The 24,218-nt window shown below is 29.3% G+C and overlaps 2 protein-coding genes across 3 annotated transcripts; one reads left to right on the top strand and one right to left on the bottom strand.

The window, feature by feature from the left end:
- Positions 1-946: 946 nt before the first annotated feature.
- Positions 947-8,250, bottom strand: LOC125066559 (ATP-dependent RNA helicase me31b). 2 transcript variants are annotated; one of them, XM_047674686.1, is made up of 8 exons: positions 8,154-8,250; positions 7,459-7,673; positions 7,306-7,387; positions 7,003-7,209; positions 6,643-6,814; positions 6,017-6,167; positions 5,739-5,934; positions 947-3,422 (listed from the first exon to the last, which is right to left on the bottom strand). In XM_047674686.1, the coding sequence occupies exons 2-8, from the start codon at positions 7,518-7,520 to the stop codon at positions 2,973-2,975; spliced, it is 1,320 nt and encodes a 439-aa protein (XP_047530642.1). In that variant the 5' UTR covers positions 7,521-7,673; positions 8,154-8,250; the 3' UTR covers positions 947-2,972. The 2 variants fall into 2 exon arrangements, with proteins under 2 accessions (XP_047530642.1, XP_047530641.1); XM_047674685.1 differs by lacking the exon at positions 8,154-8,250 and adding an exon at positions 7,937-8,071.
- Positions 8,251-9,102: 852 nt separating this feature from the next.
- Positions 9,103-12,187, top strand: LOC125066576 (WW domain-binding protein 4). Its single transcript, XM_047674708.1, has 7 exons — positions 9,103-9,233; positions 9,340-9,412; positions 9,480-9,671; positions 9,859-10,006; positions 10,389-10,479; positions 10,883-11,050; positions 11,987-12,187. Coding segments are annotated over exons 1-7 (864 nt in total). The 5' UTR covers positions 9,103-9,231; the 3' UTR covers positions 12,177-12,187.
- Positions 12,188-24,218: the final 12,031 nt, after the last annotated feature.

The following is a 24,218-nucleotide window of genomic DNA, read 5'->3' as shown; positions in this document are numbered from 1 at the left end:
TATTGACTATTAGTCTTTTAAATTCAAAAAAAGTTTTGTGACTATAAATATGAATACTTCGTTCGAACAAGCCGCTCAAATTGTGGCATTCGTGCGGAAAGGCTTGGATCAACGAACAGTTGCTAGAAATTTAAATTTAAACCAGTCTACGGTTTCTAGAGTATATTGAAGGTCTGTAGCGGCAGGTTCTTAGAAAAGGAGCCTGGTACCGGCAGAACTCGAGCAACCACCAGTCGTGACGACCGATTGCTTAGATTGTTTCAACTTCCCTACGATAGAATTTCCTCACATCAGTAAACATCAAAAGAGAGCTGAATGAGGTGCGTGGACTAAACGTGAGTGTAAGAACAATAAGGAAGCGGTAATTACCCCTTTTAGACCAGCAAAACGTCTAAAGCTATCTATAGTTCATGGACAAGCTCGTTTAAGATTTGCGTGTGAACTGTGAACATCTTAACTGGACTAAAGCCTCCATATTGTTCACCGATTAGTGAACTTCGACTGGCTAACTCTATAAGTGTTTAGTTAGCCTATTCTAACAAATAAAAAAAAATATCATTAGATTAATTGTATGATAATCTAGTCTATTCCAATCGAAGAAGGAATAAAGAAAAACAAACCTTCGATTTACGTATGCCACGCGATTTGCTAATAAATTAACAATATTATGAGTACTATAGTGTAAATACTAAGAGTTCTTGACTATTGAATCAATACTGTACTGTTTATTTCAGTCCTTCGGCATAAATCTTATTCCTAGTCTTCTGCACGTACTGTCAAATATTATAATATACTAACTCATCGAAAACAGAGTTACGACATGGAAAATTGTTGTGTTCTTTACAGTATTAATAGATAAATAAGCTATAGGGACATGAGTACATATTGGATTCAATTTGTATGATTAAAATTATGTTATTTCAAAATTCGAATTAAAACAAAAACATTATGTGAAGAGTTTATTTTTGGCCCATTTTTTTTAACAAAAATATATTTATGATATTACAAACATTTTTGCACATGACGTAGAGCATGTGTAAATATTTCCATTTCCACATTTCTCGTAAATTCACTATGCATTTAAACGAATGTGAGAAAAAATCAACATCTTGAAATATATAATTGGATGAAATGCAAAGGTTAGCTTGAAGTTTTATGGTATATATATTTAAGACTGAGTATTGGAAGTTTTGAAGAATTTTTCTTGTAATGTAAACAATATCAAAACAATTTTAGTTAACTTGTTAATGACATTTTAATTCAATTGATGTGCTCAATAAAAATAGGATTTACTTTTATGATATATTCTTGTATAGTTTTTAGGTTTTAAGTTCATGATTTATTGTTTGAAATAGATTTTTATAAAAATATCTATGATATGCTGCCTTTTTTCACTTGGCAAACAGATGAGACGTCTAAAATGTAAGTTATTCCATTCTTAAGACAATCCAAAACACTAATATTTTTGTACTAATCGAATATCACTATTAAGAATAAGACGATTTATATTAACTATAGCACATTTGTCACTTTGTTTTTAAATAGAAATTAACTACTTTACCCCAATTAATTTAAAGAGTAATCGGAAGACAAAATTAAGATAAAACATCTCATCTCATTACCATATTTGTATAACCTGGTGATGAATTTGATATCACAGTTACAGATATTTCAACAATCTTGACACTTCTCTCTCTAACAATTGCTTTGTTTTTAAAATGAAAATCTGTTAAATATTTATAAGATTAAAACAAGGCAATACAGAGAAATATTTTAAGATAAATTAAACAATGATGTCAAACAATGGCAGTATACAATTAATGTGTTTATAGAACATATTTTTTTATAAATATAATATGCATTTAGATTTACCTTGACTGTGACCAATTATATAACTCTTCACGAGACATCCCAAATTTTTAAACCCCGAGAGCTCATCATTTTTAAATTTAATTGAACACAAATGGCTCTCATTATAACCCCTCAAGAAGCAGAGCAATATTCATAATGCAAGCCGTTAAACATAATGAATGTATTCCCCTGCTTTGTTAGCTTGTCACAAGTGAACTTTTCAATTGTAATCTTTGATTTGAGAAAAGGGCTGTCAGTAGGCAGACTGTTGTTGTTCTTTAAAATGCCCCCATATGCCAATATCATCTTTTGAAAATTACTGAACAACCCATTCTCTAGATCAAGACCTTACATTTTTTCTTTTTACATTGTGACTTTTACCGCTTTAAATTAACAATAAAATATAAGAACTGCAAAATCAAGTTAATGCAACAATGACTCTATATCCAAATAAATAATCACATCACAGGTAATTCTAGTTCTTTTTTTGTGACTTTTAGCTTATTTAAAATCTTGTGTCAATTTGCTGCTTTAACCTGATTTCAAATAGGAACGGCTCGAAGTAAATGCATTGTTTCAAGCGGCCAGAAACAACAACTATGACGCTGATATATTCAATGAATTATTTTTCGATATGTTTCATTTGAGCTAGTCTTATTACCTACCCATACGCGGATAAATATAAATGTTAATTTATGTGAAGTTTCAAATTAAATATGCGCTAGCTCAAATTTTTTCATAAGTATGGGTAGGTAGAGTTGCACAAGTTAAAAGTCTACCACAATTTATGTTTTGATCACTGACAAATTTAGATAGACTCTCACAAAGTAGGATAATCAGATAAATATTTTACTTTTTAACAATCGCAGGAAACCGCGCACAGAATCCAATATGGACAAAGAGCTCAAGGTGCCTTTCGTAAGTTCCGATGTTTATTATATACACTTTTAAAAAATTAACCTTTTCTAGGTTCAAGTCTTATTTCACGATAAACTATATACACGCACATATCGTTACAATAAATTCATTACACTTTTTACAAATAAGTTTTTTGTTTTTGTAATTTTATCCTAATTCCATTCACCAGTCAGTAAGTCCAGGAGGCGAAGGGGCCGGCGGCGTTACTTGCCGACGTCGTCCTCGTCCGCGCGTGCCACGTACAGCGCCGGGTCGATCACCTTCGGGATCGGCTTGATCTCCGTGCCCAGCTCCTGCTCGATGCGGTGCAGTGCGAACCGGTCGTCGTACGTGATCAGATTGATCGCTATACCGAGGTGCCCGAACCGTCCCGAGCGGCCGATGCGGTGGAGGTAGGTCTCCGCCATGCGCGGAAAGTCAAAGTTGATGACCACGTTCACCGCCTGCACGTCTATACCTCTGGTGAACAGATCCGAGCACACTAAGTTGCGACAGAGGCCCGCGCGGAAATCGTGGAACACTCGATTACGATGCGCTTGAGCCATGCGCGCGTGGATGTAATAGCAGCAGTAACCCAATTCGGTTATTTTCTTTGCGAGCAACTCCACACGTTGCGTTGAATTGCAAAATATAATGGACTGGTTTATTTGCAGCTGTAAAAATATAATACACAAAACTTTTATGATATATCGTAAATGAGAATAAAAAGGAAAAATCTTTACATTGATGTAATTCAGTACTAGTCATTAAGGCTTTGTGTGGATTGAAAACCACTAAAAATATATTAAATCCTAAAATGTATATACATATATTAATGCTGAACTAAAATCCGTGAACTTTAGGGTTAAGATTATTTAGTGATGGCGAAAGTTGAACATAGGATAAATACTACAAGTATTGTGCTAAATGCATAAATAACATTATTCAAAATTGCATTTTAATTGTTGTCAACCATTTATCTTAACAGTACTATAATAAACAACTTTTTATCTTATTCATGTATGTTTTTATACTAAATTTATTTTTTTTATACAAAGATAATATCTCATTCAATTTATCCGATAATTAAAATAAAAAAATATTTTGGTCTATGAATAGATTATTGATAACATTAAAAATCTAATTATAAAAATAAATAATTTTATCATAAAGAGCTGAATGTTAATTATATATATATATTTATTATTTGCTCTTTGTCGTTAATTGTTTTAGAATTAATTATGAAAATGAATAATATTATTATTCAATATTTTTATTTACTTGTATATTATAATTAACCCTAATTCAATTCAGATAAGTTAATATTTATATTGTTTAGTGAGTGAACTCAGCACTAAATGAAACTTTGTTGTTGTTACAATAATGTTATCAAAAGTTCGAAAATAACCTAATTTATGTTCACAAAAATAATTTATTGGCCAGATAAGAAACAAGTGTATTACAGGCCTGTTTATCCATTCAATTGACGTTCAAAGCATAATAATACCAGATTCGTAAATTAAAGCTATCTTGCTTTAATTGTGAATATCTTCACCATGTTTGATTTTGTATTTTTTTAATCTAATTGGGACACTGCTATCCTGGCTTATACTATAAATCTCAATATTTCCAATTTAATCATGAGCACAAAACAAAGTTTTTAGAATTCAATAACCATGTCATGAGGTATGCACCACATATACATCTTTTTTTTTTAATCTTAAATTTATACATTTATTTAATTATTGCACACAGCATGCTACAAAACAAATAACAGTTTAAATATAAAGTATGCATTTATCTCTTGAGACTTCTTGCAAACCATAATTCGAAAAGCAAGGGAAGCACAAAATGCACATTTGGTTATAGTGCACATTAACAAATTAGTGCACATTAACAAATTAAGTCTACATATCTTAAATAATATCAGATTATCGGATTTTCATGCAGGATAAATATAATTGTATATTATTTATTTGTAGACAAATATTAACTGCTGAGTTTTTTGTAATATTCAATTTGATTCAATCTTAATAAAATTACTAAAACATATTATTTTGACTTTTATGTGTTGTTTTAAATAATTAAGTTAATAAATGATAAATTTATAATTTATTAACAAATATGTATAAAACTATGTATGACTCCATCTATCCATCACTAATAGCAACAAAATTGGTTAAGGACCTCTGCAACTTGAAGCAACTAAGGGAGGATATTATTAGCTATAACCCAAACTTTAAAGATTGGAAAAAGTTAATTACAGAAAACAGGAGGAATAATGGGAGCACATATTTGGACCGATTGTGCAAGTGGCAATATTAATGTAATTACACAGAGTGCAATTCAGTTGCATGCAGAGCTTACAGTGAAAGCAAGGCAAGGCACCATGTTATACATGATATTGAGTTATGGACATGAGCAAAAGGTCCAGCTTAATAAACAAATATAATTCTAATTAGAAGCAGTGTATAAATCATGGTATTACTTAAGCCCACTACAAATAACTAAGCCATCAGGAAGCACAACATTATTGTAAAAATTAAATGCTAATAAAAAAACACCATTTTTCAATACAATAGAACTTTACCTTTCTTTGGTGTGAACATTGAGATATGTGAAAAGGCTTTTTACAAATTAGTAAGAAATTTGGTCAAATAAATTGATTCAGAAAAGAACATAGAAAATATATTTTATATTATATACTTTTTTATCACTATAACATGTGTTGCATAATATTACTTTTAATAAAAACATATTTCATTTACTTTCTTTCCTATTTCAAGTGTCAAAAAAATGTATTGCAGACTTAATAAAACTATTTTTTTTTTTTAATTATACATTTCCTAGTCTTTTGCTTATTGATTGTAAGGTATTAAGGACAAACGCATAGATTATCATTACTATAAAACTTTTAACTTTTGAAAAATAATTTTATTTCACTTAAATAATTATCATATTAAAAATATTGAATAGTTAGACAGCCTTACCTTTGAAAACAGTGTATTTAAACAGTGCACTTTCTGTCTCTCTTGCACAAATGCATAGTACTGTGTTACACCTTTCAATGTTAATTCCTCCATGAGATTAATCTCATATGGCTCTTTTAAATGTTTCTCCATAAACTGTTTAACACTCAGCGGAAAAGTTGCTGAGAATAACAATATTTGACGTTCTTTTGGTAGTCTAAAAAATTTTTAAACAAATTAATACAAATTTACGAAAAATATAATAGGAAATTTGCAAAACAAACATTGAATAGTTTAACCTTGAAATAACTGTATCCAGCATGCCTTTGAAGTCCTGAGAAAGAAGTTTATCTGCCTCATCAAGAACCAACATCCTGCAGTTTTCCATCTTTGCAACTTGCTTATCCATGAGATCAATCATACGCCCTGGTGTGGCAATTATTACTTGAACTGAAAGTATATTGCAAAAATTATATGGCTAGTTTGATATTTGTTAGATGATGATCAAGTTTAAGACTCTTCCAAATACACACAGAAGTAGTAAAGACCAATAAACTATATTAACATTAAATTGACATGACCATTATCATTATATTCCATATCAGTCAAGATCTTATATAATCTTTGTTATTTAAAAAGGACTCATAAAAAAAATGCACCTTAATTGTTGGCAATGTTTATATATAACCATTGCAATTAAAACTAAAGTGCATATTAGTAGCTAAGTGGAATATTGTTGTATTATAAATATCTATTAATCAAGAACTGTTTGTAGTGCACAATATAGAGCTAGAGCAAATAGCATGATATATATAAATCTATGGTTTGTTTATTGCTACTTAAGGATTGTCTATAGCAATTAATGGGTTAAACATGGGTTTATATTATGACCAATTAACATTGTTTTTATTCAAACCACTATTACCATTTTGGTAAATGCGCATTATGTCATCTCGCAGGTTTGTTCCTCCCGTGGTTACCATTACACGAATGTCTGTGTGTTTTGCTAGCTCAATGCATATTTGTGATGTTTGTAGAGCTAATTCTCTTGTAGGTACCACAACTAAGGCTTGTATAGTATCTTTTTTTGGATCAACCTACAACCAAGACACACCAAATAAGAAACAAATAAAATTGAAATACTATTCAAAAGAATTATGAAAATGTCATAATCAGAACTGTTTTTTCTCACTTATCAACAAGTGAAGGGGAATCCAAAAGTATCATCATTTCTTAAAAGAGACATGTTTGATTCAGGTTTGAAAAATTAAAAATTATTTTTTACCTGTTCTAAAACCGGAATACAATATGCCCCTGTTTTACCAGTGCCGTTCTTGGCCCTCGCTAACACATCTTTACCACTAAGTGCGATGGGAATTGAAGCCTCTTGAATAGGAGATGGTTTCTCCCAACCTTTTTCAAAAATGCCCATCAGTATTTCCCTTTTAAGACAAAATTCTTCAAACTCATTTCCTCTTGTGTCTGTCACATCCTGTTGGAACAATTATTAAATAATTTAATCATGTAACTTAATAAAACTTAAAATAAAATTTTGTTTTTTTTAAATGTGGGTACTTTGTAAACTTACACTGGTTTTGATTCTTCTGTCTTTAGGCGGTAGTTTTAATTTTGATTTCCACCCAATATCTTCCACAGTTTTATCAACATCTCTGTAATAATTATAGAAGAATGTTAGAGAAAGTCGGTTGTACAAAACAAAGAAAAAAAAATATATTCCTACCCTTTCTGACTGCTCATGTTTCCGACGTGATTACTTGAACTAATTCTATTTTCGGTCATCATTTTACCAAATAAGCCCTCTATGGGTGACTAAAATTAGAAACTTATCAAATCTTTATTCGAGTCCAACACTAAACAAATTTCACGATAAGTCACTTTTAAATACATATGCTACTTTAGAAGTTTATCACGTTAACCAACTTAGTCCGGAAATATCTGTAACAAACAAAAAGCAAATTAGACAGATTTACCAACTTAGACCGAAAATATTTGCAACAAACAGTAAGCAAATTACAAAATTCATTCAAAGTACGCTTCCATCAAAGACATTTGAGACGCGTCAACAAGCAATGTATACCATCAACTTATACGACATAATATACGTTTACTAAACTGGAGCTACTATATATGAAAACAATAATAAAAATGTACATAACTAAAACTTTAGTCTTTAACAAAAAGTTACGTATCTTAATTACCAAAACTATTTAATCGAGATTGGCAATCGATCAAGAAGATTTGCTGCGATGAATTTTACAAAAGAACTTCTATATTTAATATGGCCGCCATATAAACTATTAAATAGAAACAGTTAAATGAAGGTGAAAATTTTTGCACCGAATATTTAGTTTCAGTTATAGAAACTTGTAAGGCGAATATTTAATAGTAAAATATCATTAATAAAACAAAAATCACCTTGATAAAACTTTAAAAAAGACGACGACACTCGATACTCGAAGACGACATCACAAAGTAAGCAAGCAGTTGTGTTGCTATATGTTAAAACCAAACAATCATAGATATTTTAAACTTTTATTGTACCCACTGCGAAGTATTTTAATGTATATTTTTACCACACATAAAGTAGTTAATAATTGATTTAGTCGTCTAAAGGTTTTTCTTCGAGTTTAACTTATAAATAATATATATATATACGAAAAATATTAGTAAATATATTTTTTCTAATGTAAATTATATTTAAAATATAATACGATTTTTAAAATTAATATGTCAATTAAAGCCTTAAATATGATATTGATGTCTATACGCACTTGTATTGCTGAGTTGAGAGTTCTAAGTTCCAACTTAAAGGTTTAGTGACCCACTGTTATTGATTGAGGGTTCAATAATAATTATAATTACGCAGTTCCTTTTTTTATTGACAATTATCATGCTGAAACTTCAACACTAGTATTTCAATAAGACGAAACGTCTAACTTTTGCCACTACGGAAATTTACGATATTGGTAAACAAAATGGAGGGATAAAAGAGAACATGCTAATACGGTGTTTATGTAAAACGGATTAACAGGTTGTTTTGCAATTTAAATAAGACTTCATTTTAAGTAAAACTTATTTAATATTCTGCGTTCTTTATAATAATAATTAAATATATATTCAATCATTTATTTATACATGTTTATAAAGATTATTTAACATAATATAAGATACCTGCAAACTGAAGTTTTTTTTATTACACAATGATAACATCGTTTAATTCACATCGTGTAGCTAGAATTTATAATTATGTGCATTTATTTCATTATTAGAAGAATTAGAAGAATCTGTTATATTTTCTTTGTATCTGTTGGATGGTTTGACCTGTATATATATACTCTGTAATATCTAACTAAGGTTGATGAATGAACTGTCAAAAAGTGACATTACTTCTACAACTTCATAAGTTAATTTCAATTATTAATTATTGTATTTTATATTTTTCAGTCCTATTAGTAAATAGTTTACTTAACAATTGCAATTGTAATTATTTAACATGTAAGTAAACCTAATAATATAATTATTCTTGATGGAACAAACAATTGTCAAATATTTAACGTGTATTCAAATTTTTAATATTATTGTGTTTTTTGTATCATTTAAGGACTACATACTGGAAATCGCAGGATCGTAAATATTGCGAATTTTGCAAATGCTGGTTTGCTGACAATAAAGTTGTAAGTATTTCTTCCGTAAACAAGTCTTCGACCATTGTTGATATTAATTAATAAAAAATCTTTTTAGTCTGTATCATTCCATGAAAATGGTAAAAAGCACAAAGAAAGTGTTAAGAAGCATATTAATCAACTGAGTAAAAGAAGTGCAAAGGAATTTAAACAGAAGGAGAAAATCGAAGATGATATTAAAAAAATGGAAGCCGCTGCGATGACTGCCTACTTGAAAGACATACAGAATAATGCTGACCTAACTTCACAAGTAAATATTGATTATATTTAATTACACCTCTTGAATAATTGTATGTATGGGTTACTAATATGATTATAAACGAACATACCATTCTTGACAACAATTTAGTGTAATTATAATGTAAATACAATTAGCAAATTTGCTATTATTACTAATTTATTAGTTTTACTCAAGATAATATTATTTTATCTTATAGAGCATCAATGAAATGTTGGAAGTAAGTGGAAACAATAGTAAAGATATTGTGGTATCCAATAACATTAGCACAAAAGAAACACCCTTATGGAAAGAAGTTAAAAATGAAGAGAAAGATGGTACATACTTCTGGAATACTCAAACAAATGGTAAAAACTGTCAATATAATAAAGATGATTCCATAAAAAACATATTTTAAATTTAGTAAATCAAAACTTTTGACCATAGAATATGACTTAACTAAGCTAATATCCTTATGCTGTGTATTTTGTATGAGTTTGTTCATTGTTTAAAAAATATTTCACAAAGGGTTATGACCATCCCTCTGTCCGAATATTGCCCTATATAAATTGTTGGCACTCTTGTACTCTGCAACTGAAACTACACTTAGCTCCATAAAATAAACTTTAAACAAGTAATCAATAATGGACTTACTAATCTTACCCCTTTTTTATTATCTACTAGGATTTATATTGTCATTTATATTCGTAACTGAAGAAATCATATACTCTGTGTATATCTCTATTTCAGAGACAACCTGGGACCCTCCAGATAGTTATATATCATTGGCACAGCAAGAAGAAAAGGAGAAGGAGACACAGAAGCGTGAGAAGAGAATAAAGTAATAATTAATGTTTATGTTGGTATAAGTAATATTTGAATACAAAGCTCTAAGGTGAAGGAATTACGAAAAGAGTAATAATAAAAAATTCTGAAAATGTATTTTTAATATAGTTTTACAAGAAAAACTAAATTACATGTAATTAAATAAGCAACAACTTTTTATACTATGTACGATTCTAATTTCATAAAATAATCCTTAAAGAATGAATTAAGGTTATTATAATTTGTAACATATGCAGCTAAAATAGTAGCATCCTGGCCATTTAAAAAAAAATGAAACATTATTATAATAATAAATTAAAATAAAAAGAAAGATACAATTGAGTTTCTTCCACTGCTTCTTTGGTCTGAAGTATTTTTTTTATAATGCCTTTATAATTAGTAAAAAATATTTTCCTTAGAAAACAGAAGCAAAAAGAAGCTATAATGGAAGTTAAAGCTCATATGTCAAGAGAAAGCATGAGAGAGTTAGCTGTTGATAAAGACAAGCCTCCACCATGTCGGACTGTACATTTTGGACCAGCACCTATCAGTAAACCTTATGGGTCTTGGAAACCGATTGTGAAAGAGTGAGTAAATTATAATATTAGATTTATAAAAAATACAGTTTGTTAAGAACAAACAATAAATTATGCACAAATTACAATAAAATATTAGATTAAACAAACCTAGTGATGTTGCTGTGAAAATAGCCCACTCCAATCGAAGTAGGAATAAAGATAAACAAATCTGACATTTACGTATTTCATGTGATTTGCTAATAACTTTGCTATATTTTGCTCTTCTAAGAGTTTTGATTAATATATCTTTATTTATAATATATTACTATTACACTTAACTACTCATCCAACTTAATTTTACTTCCAAAATTCCGATTACAGTTTCGTCGACGTTTAAGACGCCATTTTTTCGCCAAGAGTATCATAGATTAAAAAAGCTCTCGACCAATGATATCGCGTCAATTTGATGTCAAAAGTTTGTTTTGCTTTTCTCCTATTAAGGTCGCAATAGATTAGACATATCATAATTATGTATCTACCAAAATGCATTGGTGGAATAAATCAAACTTGCTCAAAAGAAGAGGAGGCCCTAGCCCAGCAGTGGGACATTTGTAGGCTTACTTTTACTTTTATCAAATGGACTTCTTGTTGGTCAAACAGTCACCTCTGTTCCTTAATATATAAATTGTAAGAAATACAAATTATTCCTTACTCATCATCCGCATAACCAACCATAATGTTAAATGTAACCTTTTATTGCCCCGGCTCACTCAACCTTTACTATAACTTATCAACTTGAATGAAATGATGGCGTTTGTTATTAGAACTTTCGAAGTTAAATTGAAGTGGATTTTAGTAGCTGCAATATAAATAAAGAAATATGATTCTATAACTATATGAGCTGTTTGTAGTGTATAATATAGCAGAATTGTTCGCATATCGCATGGAATAAGTCATCAGTGTTTATAAAATTATTACTTTTATTTACAACATCTCTGTTTTCAGACCAGAGGTGAAAATCGACTTGCAATTACCAAAATCGCAAAAGGAAATTATTCCGCCACCCGTAGTGATGGAACCAGAGATTATACAATTCAAAGAAAAGCGCATAGAGTCACTGGGTGAGGGTCCAGTTGAATTTAAGAAGAGAAAATTAAATAAGCGCAACGCGAGACAAAAATTAGACGACGATTAAAACAATATATGATTTAAATAATTGTTTTTATTTTTATTGATATAACAAGTAAATTAAATGTACCTATATATTTTTTTAAAAGTTCTACCAATGAAGAACAAAGAGTATTGTCATATCTGCTTAAAAATATTTTATTTCCCCAAAAAAAGCTCGTGGCTCTCGGAACATACCTGGACTTATGTGTTCAGGAGAATAACTAGTTAAACTAACCAAAGGAATTAAAATAAAGTAATAGTTTAATCATTTGCTACAAAATTTCATATTTTAATTCAATATGTTGAGTACATGTTTATTATAAATGTGAAAACGATATAACTTCTTAAATAAACAACTTTTTACTGTACTTTATCACTATTATGTTTATAAGTCTTGCTTAACTATTATAGTTTATACCCTACTGGTAGTCCTTGCTATCCGTCTTGGCATTTTAGATTGAAGAACAAAAATAAACTAGAAAAGTTGAAATTTTTCTCTACTAAAATATGCACGTGTTATGCATATATATCTTCGTTTTGAATTACACTGTTTATTGATGAAAGCCACATTAAAATCCGTTTTGCGTAGCTTAAAATATCTTAGGGAAATAATTATAAGGGAAGTGACGTTTTTGACTCTAAATATTAACAGCGAAAGTTCGGACATTATGTACACTATCCAAACATTATATATAAAATCTACTTTTTATAAAGTAATAAGTGAGCACAGAATGAATAAGATTATCTAGCTGATTTACAAGTACGTATAAGGTTTTTATTACAATTTCCTTTATCTACAAATATAAATGTTGTTATTTGAAGTAGTAAAATCATAGTAGTAATAATCATAATTTTCAAAATATTATAATTAACATTGTCATAGGTAGACTAAACGTTAACAAAAAAGTAAGTTGAAACTTGAAAGCTCAATAACCATAAACGAAAATAAAAAATTAAAAAAACAAATCAATACGAGCATTTGGTATCACTCTTGAACTTCTACGGTCATAAAATATTTGAAAATAATTGAAATGGTTAATAATATTAGAAACATTGCAAGAAAACTTTTATAGGTGCTCATGAGATTATAGTTTTTCTTTTTTTTTGGTATCGGTAGGCTTACGAGCCACCTGATGATAAATCACCACTACCCATAGACATTACAGCCTTATGAATTGTTAACTATTTCTTACAAAACCAATGCGCCACTAACCTTAGGAAAATTAATAAATTAAAATCATTTATTAGGAATTACTTTTTATATTGTTTTATAGAAATCTTAGTGAAGTTGTCGTATTTAATTTTTCTAAATACAAAATGACTTTCTAAAATTGAGAATTTCATTATTTGGTAGGCTAAAGAATAATTACGCTATGATGTAAAGCCTAAGGTTTTTAAAATATTTAATTGAATAGGCAAACATTACGAACTAGCCTATTAAATATTGTATGCCTTTTTTATCGCATTTAATATCTGACCTGACGGACTGTGACTCGATCAAGTTTTTATTAATTACTTTGATTAACTTAGATCTGCTATTATAATATATCAGGTTTCTAGGATATAGGTAGGCGGATAAGCACATGGGCCACCTGATGGTAAGCGGTTACCACCGCTCATAGACAATGTCACCAATGTCCCACAAAATTTTATATGCTTTTTTTTGTCTGTAGTTACACTGGCTCACTCACTCTTCGAACTAGAAAACAGATATACTAAATATTGAAGTTTGGCAGTAGAGTATCTGTTTATTAATCAACGTTATTTTTAACATGGGACTCATTTTAAAATAACTTATTGAGAAGGGTAAGAATGTTCAAGCGATGCCCATAGTAATTTAATATCAGTTACCTACTTAAAAAAACTCAACATGATCTATTACCATTGAAACGCAACGCTCAAATTGGCATGACGCACCGACCACTCACGCCGAGGACGTAATGAAAATGAGGTTCTCAATTAAATTGAATTTGTAATATTGTTTGTTTAGAAGCAGGAACCCCGCATTTATTAGGTACTTTAACTTACCTCAAATTAACAAATAAAAAACCTTGTTGTCTTTAATTTGTTGTATTCATTATTTATGAACTCATAATTTAATTGCCATTTATAATTAGATCAGTGTCCTTAAAGAGAAATATTTTTTTTGTAGAATTTGCCTATCATACAAAAGTTTTACGACAAAATTTTATATTAAAATTACTCAACAAATCGCAAGAATCGTAATATTTACGGTACTATGAGTGAAAATCAATTTTAATATTTTACACAAAGTTTTTATTTTTTTTACTTATATTAGTGTGTATTTCCGATATATTATAATTATTCCTATAATTTATTATAATTGGTATGCCTTTTTATTTTCTATACAATATGAAATAAATGAATATGTAAATATAACCCATAGAAAATATATACGGAAAAAATAATGTAATAGCATCACGATGCTTTGTACCGATTGGCTTGACTATACTAATTGTGCTTATACACGCATACGCTGTTACACGCACACAAGCTTAAAAATGACAGAAACTGAAACAACAACAACTTGATGCCAACAAAAGGTTGTTTTGCAGAAACATTTGGAAAACAAAAAGCTTATAATTTTCTACATCTTCGTCGGTAGTGACGTAATCGACAAGGGATTAGCTACTAGGTAATAAATTTGCTACTATCCAAATGAAAATAACATGATAGTTATTACAATAATAATATATGTCCAAAACTAAATATAATAAATTACCGTACATTTTACAATAGAATTTATAACAAATGAATGTTTATTAAAGGCTCAGGTGAAAATCAAAAGTTAAATACAAATACTTTTTCTGCAAAGAGAGAGCCCTAGGTATTAATTATTCTATCTTCAAAACCTTTAAGTCACATTGAAGGTTTTAGGCACATGGGTAGTCTTAAATGAACGCATACTTAATTGGCCTCAATTAGTAGGACGTGTGTAGAAATTCATTATCGTATTAGGATATGTCAGTTAATATAACTATACCATATGAATGATAGCAGAGGTTACTTGTTTGTGATGAAGTGAAATATCTGGGAGATTGTGTAATGAATACCTACTTATGTAATATAAATATTTCATCAACCTGGTAACATAAATATCTTAGGAAAAACATCGGATTTATTACATACACATGTACATCCACTCAAAATAATAGTTAAATTATGGTAGGTACCTATATTTAGATACGTATATTTTATTAGTCATATAGTAAAAATCGTTATTAATTTAAAAAAAATGTCGTCATCAAAAATTAAAATTTTTAATGGGAGGAAACTGACGTAACTGCGGCGCGAGGGCTGCGAGGGCGCGCCGTACTCGACAGTATATGGTCATTGCAGCGTAACTTTATTATTATTTCATATAAAAGTCTAGCTTAAGTTAATCCTTATTACATCAGCTATCTAACAGTGAAAGTCCCGTCAAACTCCAGACAAACAGAACAATTGTAAAAAATGTTATTTTGGTATAAGAACCGTGTATACAAATGGCATATGTATGCGTGTGTGAACGCATACATATTAAGATAAAGAAAATGAGGAGGGCGCTTAGCAAAAAAGTGTTAAGTTATAAGAAATATTTATATTATAAAGTAAATATACTTTATAATATAAATATTTTATAAATAAGAAATATGAATAGTAATTTTATTGTCTTCGGTATCTTCGAATCATCCAATCAGGATTAAAAATTAATTGGAGAAAATAGCTTCGCAAACAACCTATATTTTTTTATTAATTTGTAATAGACAGTTAGTTGTAGTACTTAGACAGAAAAAAGTTATAATGAGTTGACCTAAAGAGATAGATAGATACTATCGCGGACTTTTGTGTAGGCGTTTTAAAGACCTACGATTTTCTACATTTTTTTTAGTTATATATATCTCCTAAGGTTAAACGAACTTTAGCGATATATTTATAGATATATTATCGATTCTTTACAAGTAATTTAATGATGGTTGATTACACCGTAATGTAAACACGGCAGCTTCTGCTCCTATGTACTAGTTAAAAAATATTTGCTACAACAATATTTAATACTAATTAGATATAAAGCAACCCTAAACAGATTAAATTTGATCTATCCATTGTAATGTGTATATTTAAAGTTGTTTCAATGTTTACCAGAAGTTTTTAGTAGGTACTGTACTCACACTTCGAAGTAACACTACTACGAAATGTGTACCTACTGAAGACATTTGGTATAAGGATAGTAAAAACCTTGCTATATTATTTTTATACAAAATGAAAATGTAGTTTAAGTATTGATTTAATTTAAGTATTTTTCTTTATTACAATTTCATTGCTAGGTCTTATTCAAACTTTAATATATTTTATATTAGTTCATAAAAAAATTAAAAAAGAAACCCGCTCCTAACATTGTAATTAACCCACCCTTGTAGGACTTCGCACTCACAAAATTGGCGGCGAGCGCTTAAAATAATTCAAAGCTTCTTACTTGTCAGAATTTTCATCTATTACACTCCTGCGGCATCGTCGTCCTATTAAATAAAACATTTTATACATTGAAAGTATGTTAAATTTTAGTTAGCTATTTACTGATTTATAAAAATTAACGGATGAAAAAAAAATACCTTATATTTATTAAATTTAGAATACTTTTAATATATTTCACTAGCTTCCCGTCTCGACACAAAGATGCAAAGTTACGCTTCTCATTTCCAAACCGTTTGAAATTGAAATATGCAAAAATCCTTTTTTAGTAACCGTTTTAAGTCGTGATATGACTAACAATGCTATATCTAGACACGCGGTAGCGTGTCAGCCAAGTTCTAGTAACAGAACTGGCGAGCAGCACCGTGTGTAATATTACACGAACCATTTGGATTGGAGCCACTTCTGACCTCCTCATAACTCAAAAACTATTTGACATAAATGTGTCAAATGGCTCATATATTGAGACTCGCGAAATACATATGTGTTCTAAATTTCATAAACGCATCTCAAATGGTTATTTAGATATTAACGTCTAAAAATCGTCATTTTTATCACTGACTGACCTATAGATCAAACCTATAACCTACTTCCAGGTGACCTACAAAGTTGAAATTTGGCATGCAGGTAGATAATTAGGCCAATATAAAGGTAAAGACCTTAGGCAACAATATATTACCCCAAGTTATAAGAAGAAATGATATTTTATGTAGTTATAAATAAATTTCAGAAAGGACTATTTAACTTGGCACAAATTTAGATCTCACTTCTTTTGACGTTGAAGACAACAACCAAGGTATAATATATATCATAATATTTAACTTGGCTCTCATTTTTACATTTATGTTTTTGATGGGATACCAAGACAAGCACATCTATAATTTCTGAGATATCGTCAGTCAGTCAGAGTCAGTGGTATTTCGCTTCTACACACAATATATTTATTTATTTAAAGATTATTATTTTATGCCTGTCTAATACGCGTAATCCTTTATTTCAGACACTAAAATTGTGTGTAATACGAGTGAGTTCAAGAACTTAAAAAGAGAACTAAGTACATATATCATATTATTTTAGGTAGAAGTTGAGAAGGCTAGGTGTGACTGATAATAACTGCTTTTAAATTTTATACAATGAGTTATTTTTTATATAAACTGTAGACTCATTACTGGCCATTTGACTCTATTGTTTACTATTTATATTTATATAAAACGTACAAAATCTGCCTGTACATTTATAGCTTATATGCCAACTTCGAATATATATATATATATATAATAATGAACTTGAATCAATCTGGTAATCTTATTTCTTTTTTCTTTAATTAATATAAAAATGTTAAGCCATAAAAGTTGTAATGTAAAAACCCGATACGTTTCAAGGTTGCCACTGACAATAGCATTGTTTTATTCTGAGGATTTGTTTTCATTCCAAATTGACATAAATATGTATATTGATAAGATTGTAGATATGATAAATGGATTCTGAAATTAAATGAACTACGTGAAACCCTTTTATATTACTAAAAGTAAAACTGTTGGTTGACTTTGTCTGCCATGAATTATGCAACTTTTTCCGAAACGCACTGCTTTTTCTGCTGTAAGTTTTATGAATATTGATGCAGTATTTTTTATTAAGGTCAAACTAAAACACTTTCTAATTCATTAATATAAATGTATAAACTAAGTGCTTCTGCTATAAAAAATAAAATAAAAGGTATAATAAGAATAAGCTTATAAAAGATAAGGTATTTTGGTTTCAGACTCAACTGAGTCTTCATATCTTTTAGTAATAAATTTTGTTACAATCACGACAGTACGGAGTACATACGTACTAACAGACAATATAAGAAGCGTAAGTAACGTACAACAAACTTACATACATATTATATATTTATTGTCCATGTTCCTTGTTTGCTCGAATAAAATAAATGTCTTTTGAGTCCTTCACGTAGGCATATCTATTGTTACGGTGATCCGGGTTGAATATGGAAATGACATAGTTCTCTTAACGTTTAATGTGACATTGTGTATAGTAGGTAGATGTCCGGTATCATTGAACGTCCAAGACGGTGTGGTGATTAGTTTTTCCAATCACGGACGGGACATTGTTCTTCGTATATATAAGAATTGGGATTAGGATCAAACAGTATTATAGTCACAGCAGCTGACAACATTCCTGTCTAGTGTCTCTAGATTCGACGTTGTTGTTTTAACGAAACGGATTTTGAATACATTTCAACATGTTCAAACTGGTAAGAATTTTTATTTTGATTGTTTTTAGATTAAATAATTAACAAATTAAATTTTCAAAAACATTTTGCGTTATTAGTTAATGGAATGAAAGTGGTGACTTTATAGGTGAAAAGGACATTTGTTTCAGTTGATTTTCATACAAAACTAGATATTGAACGCCACTATGGTTGGAATTGTTAATTTTTAACCGGCTTCAAAAAAAGGCGGAGGTTTTTTTATGTTTATTAGATATACATTACCTCTCTTATACGTATAATATGTTTGTTTAGAAGGGTACTTTTCACGTTTGGTTTCTATTAAATTTGAAGAATCAAATTTACATGAATATAATATATGATAAAATTAAAAAGTTTTCCAGGAAAATTATGGCTAAACCATTTGAGTCAACTTTGGGCTTAGAGTTACTTCTTTAAATAAACTAAAAAAAAATAAACTAAAAGTGAACTATTTCTCTTCGTGTTTTGTTTAATGGAATCGCCTTGGTAGATTGCGCCTCATTAAAACTATAATAATAAAATCATAATCAAAATATACCTAGTAGATGCAGATGGTTATATCTGCATCTACTAGGTATATTTTGATAGAAGAATTCAATTGAATGTAATTCCGGTGTGGAAATAAAATTCTACCGATGATAAAACTGGCAAGAAAATCAATATAATCTTTTTCTCAAACTAAAATATACAATCAGTAAATAAAACTTTCATAATAATCAACTATATTATCTCTACACCTATAATTTGCTATAATATTGTATTGAGTATTACGAATCGTTATTTTAGATCAGTAACGAATCGTTTTGCGCAACGAGAGAGTAATGTTGTTCCTATACGTCACATACATGCACCTTCGAAAGTCAAGAAAGAGTTTTTAAAAGGTCATTTTTCAATTACGTCATGTAGACAAATATATCAGACCGTACCGTAATATACAAGACAAATCATTTTTTGAAAATAGAAACCGGAAATTATTTATTAAATAAAATGTATTTAAGTACTTACAAAATTACTTTTTCTTCGTAGATGTTGCTTTTCATCGCCGCGGCAATGCTCTTTGTAGCACCAGTTTCCGCAAAGCCTCAAGTTCTCGTCGACTACGGATACTACGCGCCTGCCTACGTCGCATCCTATAACACTCCCTTGGCCTACTCGTACCCATACGCCTACGCTTACCCTTATTCCTACCCGTTAGCGTATTACTAATTTACGATTTTTATAAACGATTTTATTTAATCGCCATCGTTATGCAACAATTGTGTTTGTTTAGTAGTAATTTCATTTCTCATGGACCAAGTCGAAACGTAGCTTTAGGCTGTGGGTGATATGATTATATTTTAAAACATAATAATACACACAATATAGTTTTATAAATATTATCAGTGTTTATTTTGCGCTAATAATAATAATGAAAAAAAAATGTGATGTCGAGAAAGAAATCTAAATATTATTTATTTATTCTTCAAGATATAAATATAATATATAATTAAATAAATAGAGGTTTTTATTTCTTATTATTTAACACCTTTTATTTTAATAATATATAAATTTTAAATTGATTAATAGATTGGAATCCTTAATTAAAGCATTGTCAGTCCTTATGGCACTTTATGCTTTCAATTAAATTCATTACAAAAACCTTGACATGGCTGTTTGACAAAGGAGGTATTAAATAAATTCGCACTGCATCATGATAAAATAATAATAATTATGATCTCATTATTGCACACTTCATACGCGAAAATGCGTGATAACTTTCAGTGATCTATTATTTATGATGATGATGTCGTCCTGACCACAAGAGCAATGAGGCAGTCATTTAAATATATTCTGATTGTATACATTATATACAAACATATAAATAAGTTTGGTTGGACATTTTATAAATCGACAATTACGAATAAAGCATTTATTTTGTTATTCTGTATTTAAATAAACGATGGTGATATAAACTTTATGCTGATGATCGATTATTTTAAAACTTACATATTTCGAACAATAGTACTGTTTTGGCTGGTGATAAATGATCTAAGATAGATTATTACAACTACATTTAATATGAATGTATTAATTCTGCTTATTAAACTCCGCTATTTTTCTAATATTTATCAAATTACCTTTTATGTATTTTTTGTGATACATTAATACTTGTTTGGTATATATAATATATATCAAGTGTAGTCTATAATAATTGTATCATAGCTACTCAAAAGGGTAAGCACGCAAAAGTCTGTAAATGAAGAAAAATATAATAAATTTAGTCTAAACCTTATATCGACTAAAAATTTAGTAAAATTTTTATTTATTTAGTTTTTTTTAAGCCGCACAAGATCTGAGAATTTAACTACGGTTGTTACTTATGTAGTTCTGATGGCATAAAGTCGGATGTTAATGTTATTAGTTAATACTGTCGAAGATAATCGCTCATCATTACTATTTGAGGATCATGACACAATACAGTCCGTTACTGAATAATAATTGTATGTACAAGGTCACGCAGCCAATCGTGGTCTTCCCCATCATTTGTATGCAGGGATCAGACTGATTTGACAGTGTCAGTGTGATTGATATGTGAAGTTACATGGAAATATTATTTAATATATCAACTTATGTAATTTAGTGTTCCAATATATTTTGTATTAGAGCATATTTTCCTTATGATATCGTTTTAAAGAGTCAGTAGATAACCCAGTGGCTAGGTCACTTGAATTATAACAGAAGATAAAAGGCTCAAATCCGAGCAAGCACCTTCTGTTTTTATTTTCTTCATTTATGTTTTTAATTCATCATGCATCAGATAAAATTCTGACGCACAGGCATCCACAATTTGTGTTAGGACAGCGTGGTACAATAAGCAGCAAAATGAAACGTGCAAATTTGTGTGAAAAAATTTTTCTCCAGCAGTGAGACAAATACGGAGTGTTACTTTTTACTTAACTTATGGACCTAAAAAAATGTGGACACAAACTTTATAATTAATAATAAGAGCTACTAAATACTCGAACATTCTAAAATATACTCGAATTTTAAAATGCAGGTACCTAATTTCTTCATATAACCAACTGAATATTTTTTAAGAAGATTAATATATTCATTTGGGAATCAACAAGAACATCTAGACAAGGAAGAAAGAAGGAAGCATTGTATGATAGTATATAATAGAAAAAACTAATCTCTGAATTATTATAAAAATATTAATCAGGATATCATTTATTTATTTTGTGTATTTTATAGATTAAAAAATCAATTTTCCTTTGTGAATATGCTAGCGACTAAAACGACATCGGAAATATTAATGCATGCATTTATACGCAGTATTTACGAGTTTTTATTACTTTTGTTATTTAGTTTTTAGTCATTATAAGTATAACTATTTATTCGCCAAATAAACCAATTATATTAAAGTTTTTCCCAATTATCTATTAAATGGTGTATTATTCGTCAATATATATTCCTATATCTTAACTTTAGAAACTGCGGAACCTACCTAAACAGTATATAATTTAAATCCATCAATTCCATCCGTGTCTAGTAACCGGTGAACATACATCAAACCAAATATACCTGTCAAATATAGAACCTCATCATTTCGATGTAAGTTAACAATACAGTAATTTATTTTATTTTGCTGACATTTTCTAATATTAAATTTCATGCATTACTAATAAATGAAGGCAATCGCTTACGGTTTATACTGTAATTGTTTTTAAATTACGATCATGCTTAGTCAGACACTTTCTGATAGCGCGATATTCGTTTTTCTCTACAGTTCCAGATTTCTTCCAGAATGAATTATCTGTCGAGCAAATACTCGTAAGTTAATGAAGTAAGGAGCTTAAAATGTAATTCATATACAAACAATGAGTTCGCAATTAGAATGGTACTAAACAAGTAATCCTATCCCACACCATCCCCTCCAATCCGTGAACTTTTGTTCTTCCCCTTTCATATGCAATTAGGTTCTTGTGTATTATACGTTCTATTCTATTATTATTTATTATATTATATTATTAGGGTCCACTTTGCAATTCCTATTTAACTTTAATCTAACTCGATTGGCATTTCAACAGCTTTTGTGTAATATACTTTTTAATTTCTGTTCTTCTGATAAACTGATAAAATTTTATAAATTTCGTTGCTGAATGGTTACGGTATACTTATTTGATAAAAAAACCCAGCTCAATCCATGGCTGCAGAGAGCTGATAAACAGAAAATATTTTATTTTGTGGTAATCGCACGTCCTAAAGTCTTAACAACATAACAACCAACCTAATTTTAAAGCATTCCCAAGTGGGTTTCTAAAAAAGTTTGTATCCTATTTTTTCCAGTTTCATCCCAAGTGAATGGAATCAGTGCGAACGAATAACAAATACTTACTTATGAAATGTATTACGATATAAACGCCCTGTACTTGCAATTTATTTTATTTTTTAACCAACTAAGCAATTTATTGAATATTATTTTATATTAGAGTTCAACGCGTCGACCAGTATAGTATAGCTAATCCGAAAGAAACAAACTTCACAATCGATGTTCAACCCGAATTAACGTATCATACATTAAGCTAATTGAAGAATTAGAGGTCCCGAAACATGTGTTAACTGAAAAAACTGTTAAGCCAATATGCAAAAAAATATAGCAGAAAAATGATTTACTGTGTAATATATGACAAAAAACATCGCTCTGGTATGAAATAAAAGTCGAATCGCATTATGCCAATTTGCGATTGAGTTTTAGTTAGTTACGGAATTTTTCAACTCTTTTCTGATCGACTTGTGTATTAAGTACATTAAGTACTTAAATGTTCTACTGGCACTATTGAAATCCAAAATCATTTTAATTTATTTGATTTGCGTGTTACAAATAAACTTATTTTATTAGTAACAGTACAAGTGTTTAATATTTTTTCTTTAAAAGAACTATTCTTTTATTTTTTTTTTTATTTTAAATAAGACTTTTGCGTTAGCACTTTAAACTAATTTTTTTCTGGAATAAGGCCATCAAAGTACAACTAACGCGAAAGTAATAACAAATAAAATTAATTATACTGTTAGTGTATAAATCCGCAAAATAAAACAAATCCTAATGAAAAACGTTCACTCTTATTGATTATTTATTTATTATTTTAGAATATATTGCCAATAGTAAGGTATATTTCATAGATTCTTATTGCATGAAGCGGGTAGTTGATATAATGTTATGACCAATAAAAATGTATCTCTACTTGAACTTACTTTAGACAAAAATAGACAAATATTGACGCTTTTTTGCACACCTCAATCACGTTTTATTTTATAAATTAGGTACACGTGTTTTCCTCAGTACTTTGTATAATACAATAC

The sequence above is a fragment of the Vanessa atalanta genome, chromosome 9, assembly GCF_905147765.1.
Source record: "Vanessa atalanta chromosome 9, ilVanAtal1.2, whole genome shotgun sequence".
NCBI lineage: Eukaryota > Metazoa > Arthropoda > Insecta > Lepidoptera > Nymphalidae > Vanessa > Vanessa atalanta.
This window is presented reverse-complemented; position numbering and strand designations above follow the sequence as displayed.

Coding starts and splice junctions, on each gene's coding strand:
- LOC125066559 (XM_047674686.1), bottom strand. CDS start 7,520: ATGATGACCGAAAATAGAATTAGTTCAAGTAATCACGTCGGAAACATG. Junction 7,210..7,305: donor ACAGAAGAATCAAAACCAGT/GTAAGTTTACAA, acceptor TTGTTCCAACAG/GATGTGACAGACACAAGAGG. Junction 3,423..5,738: donor TAAATACACTGTTTTCAAAG/GTAAGGCTGTCT, acceptor ATATTTTTACAG/CTGCAAATAAACCAGTCCAT.
- LOC125066576 (XM_047674708.1), top strand. Junction 9,672..9,858: donor ATGCTGACCTAACTTCACAA/GTAAATATTGAT, acceptor TTTATCTTATAG/AGCATCAATGAAATGTTGGA. Junction 10,480..10,882: donor AAGCGTGAGAAGAGAATAAA/GTAATAATTAAT, acceptor TATTTTCCTTAG/AAAACAGAAGCAAAAAGAAG.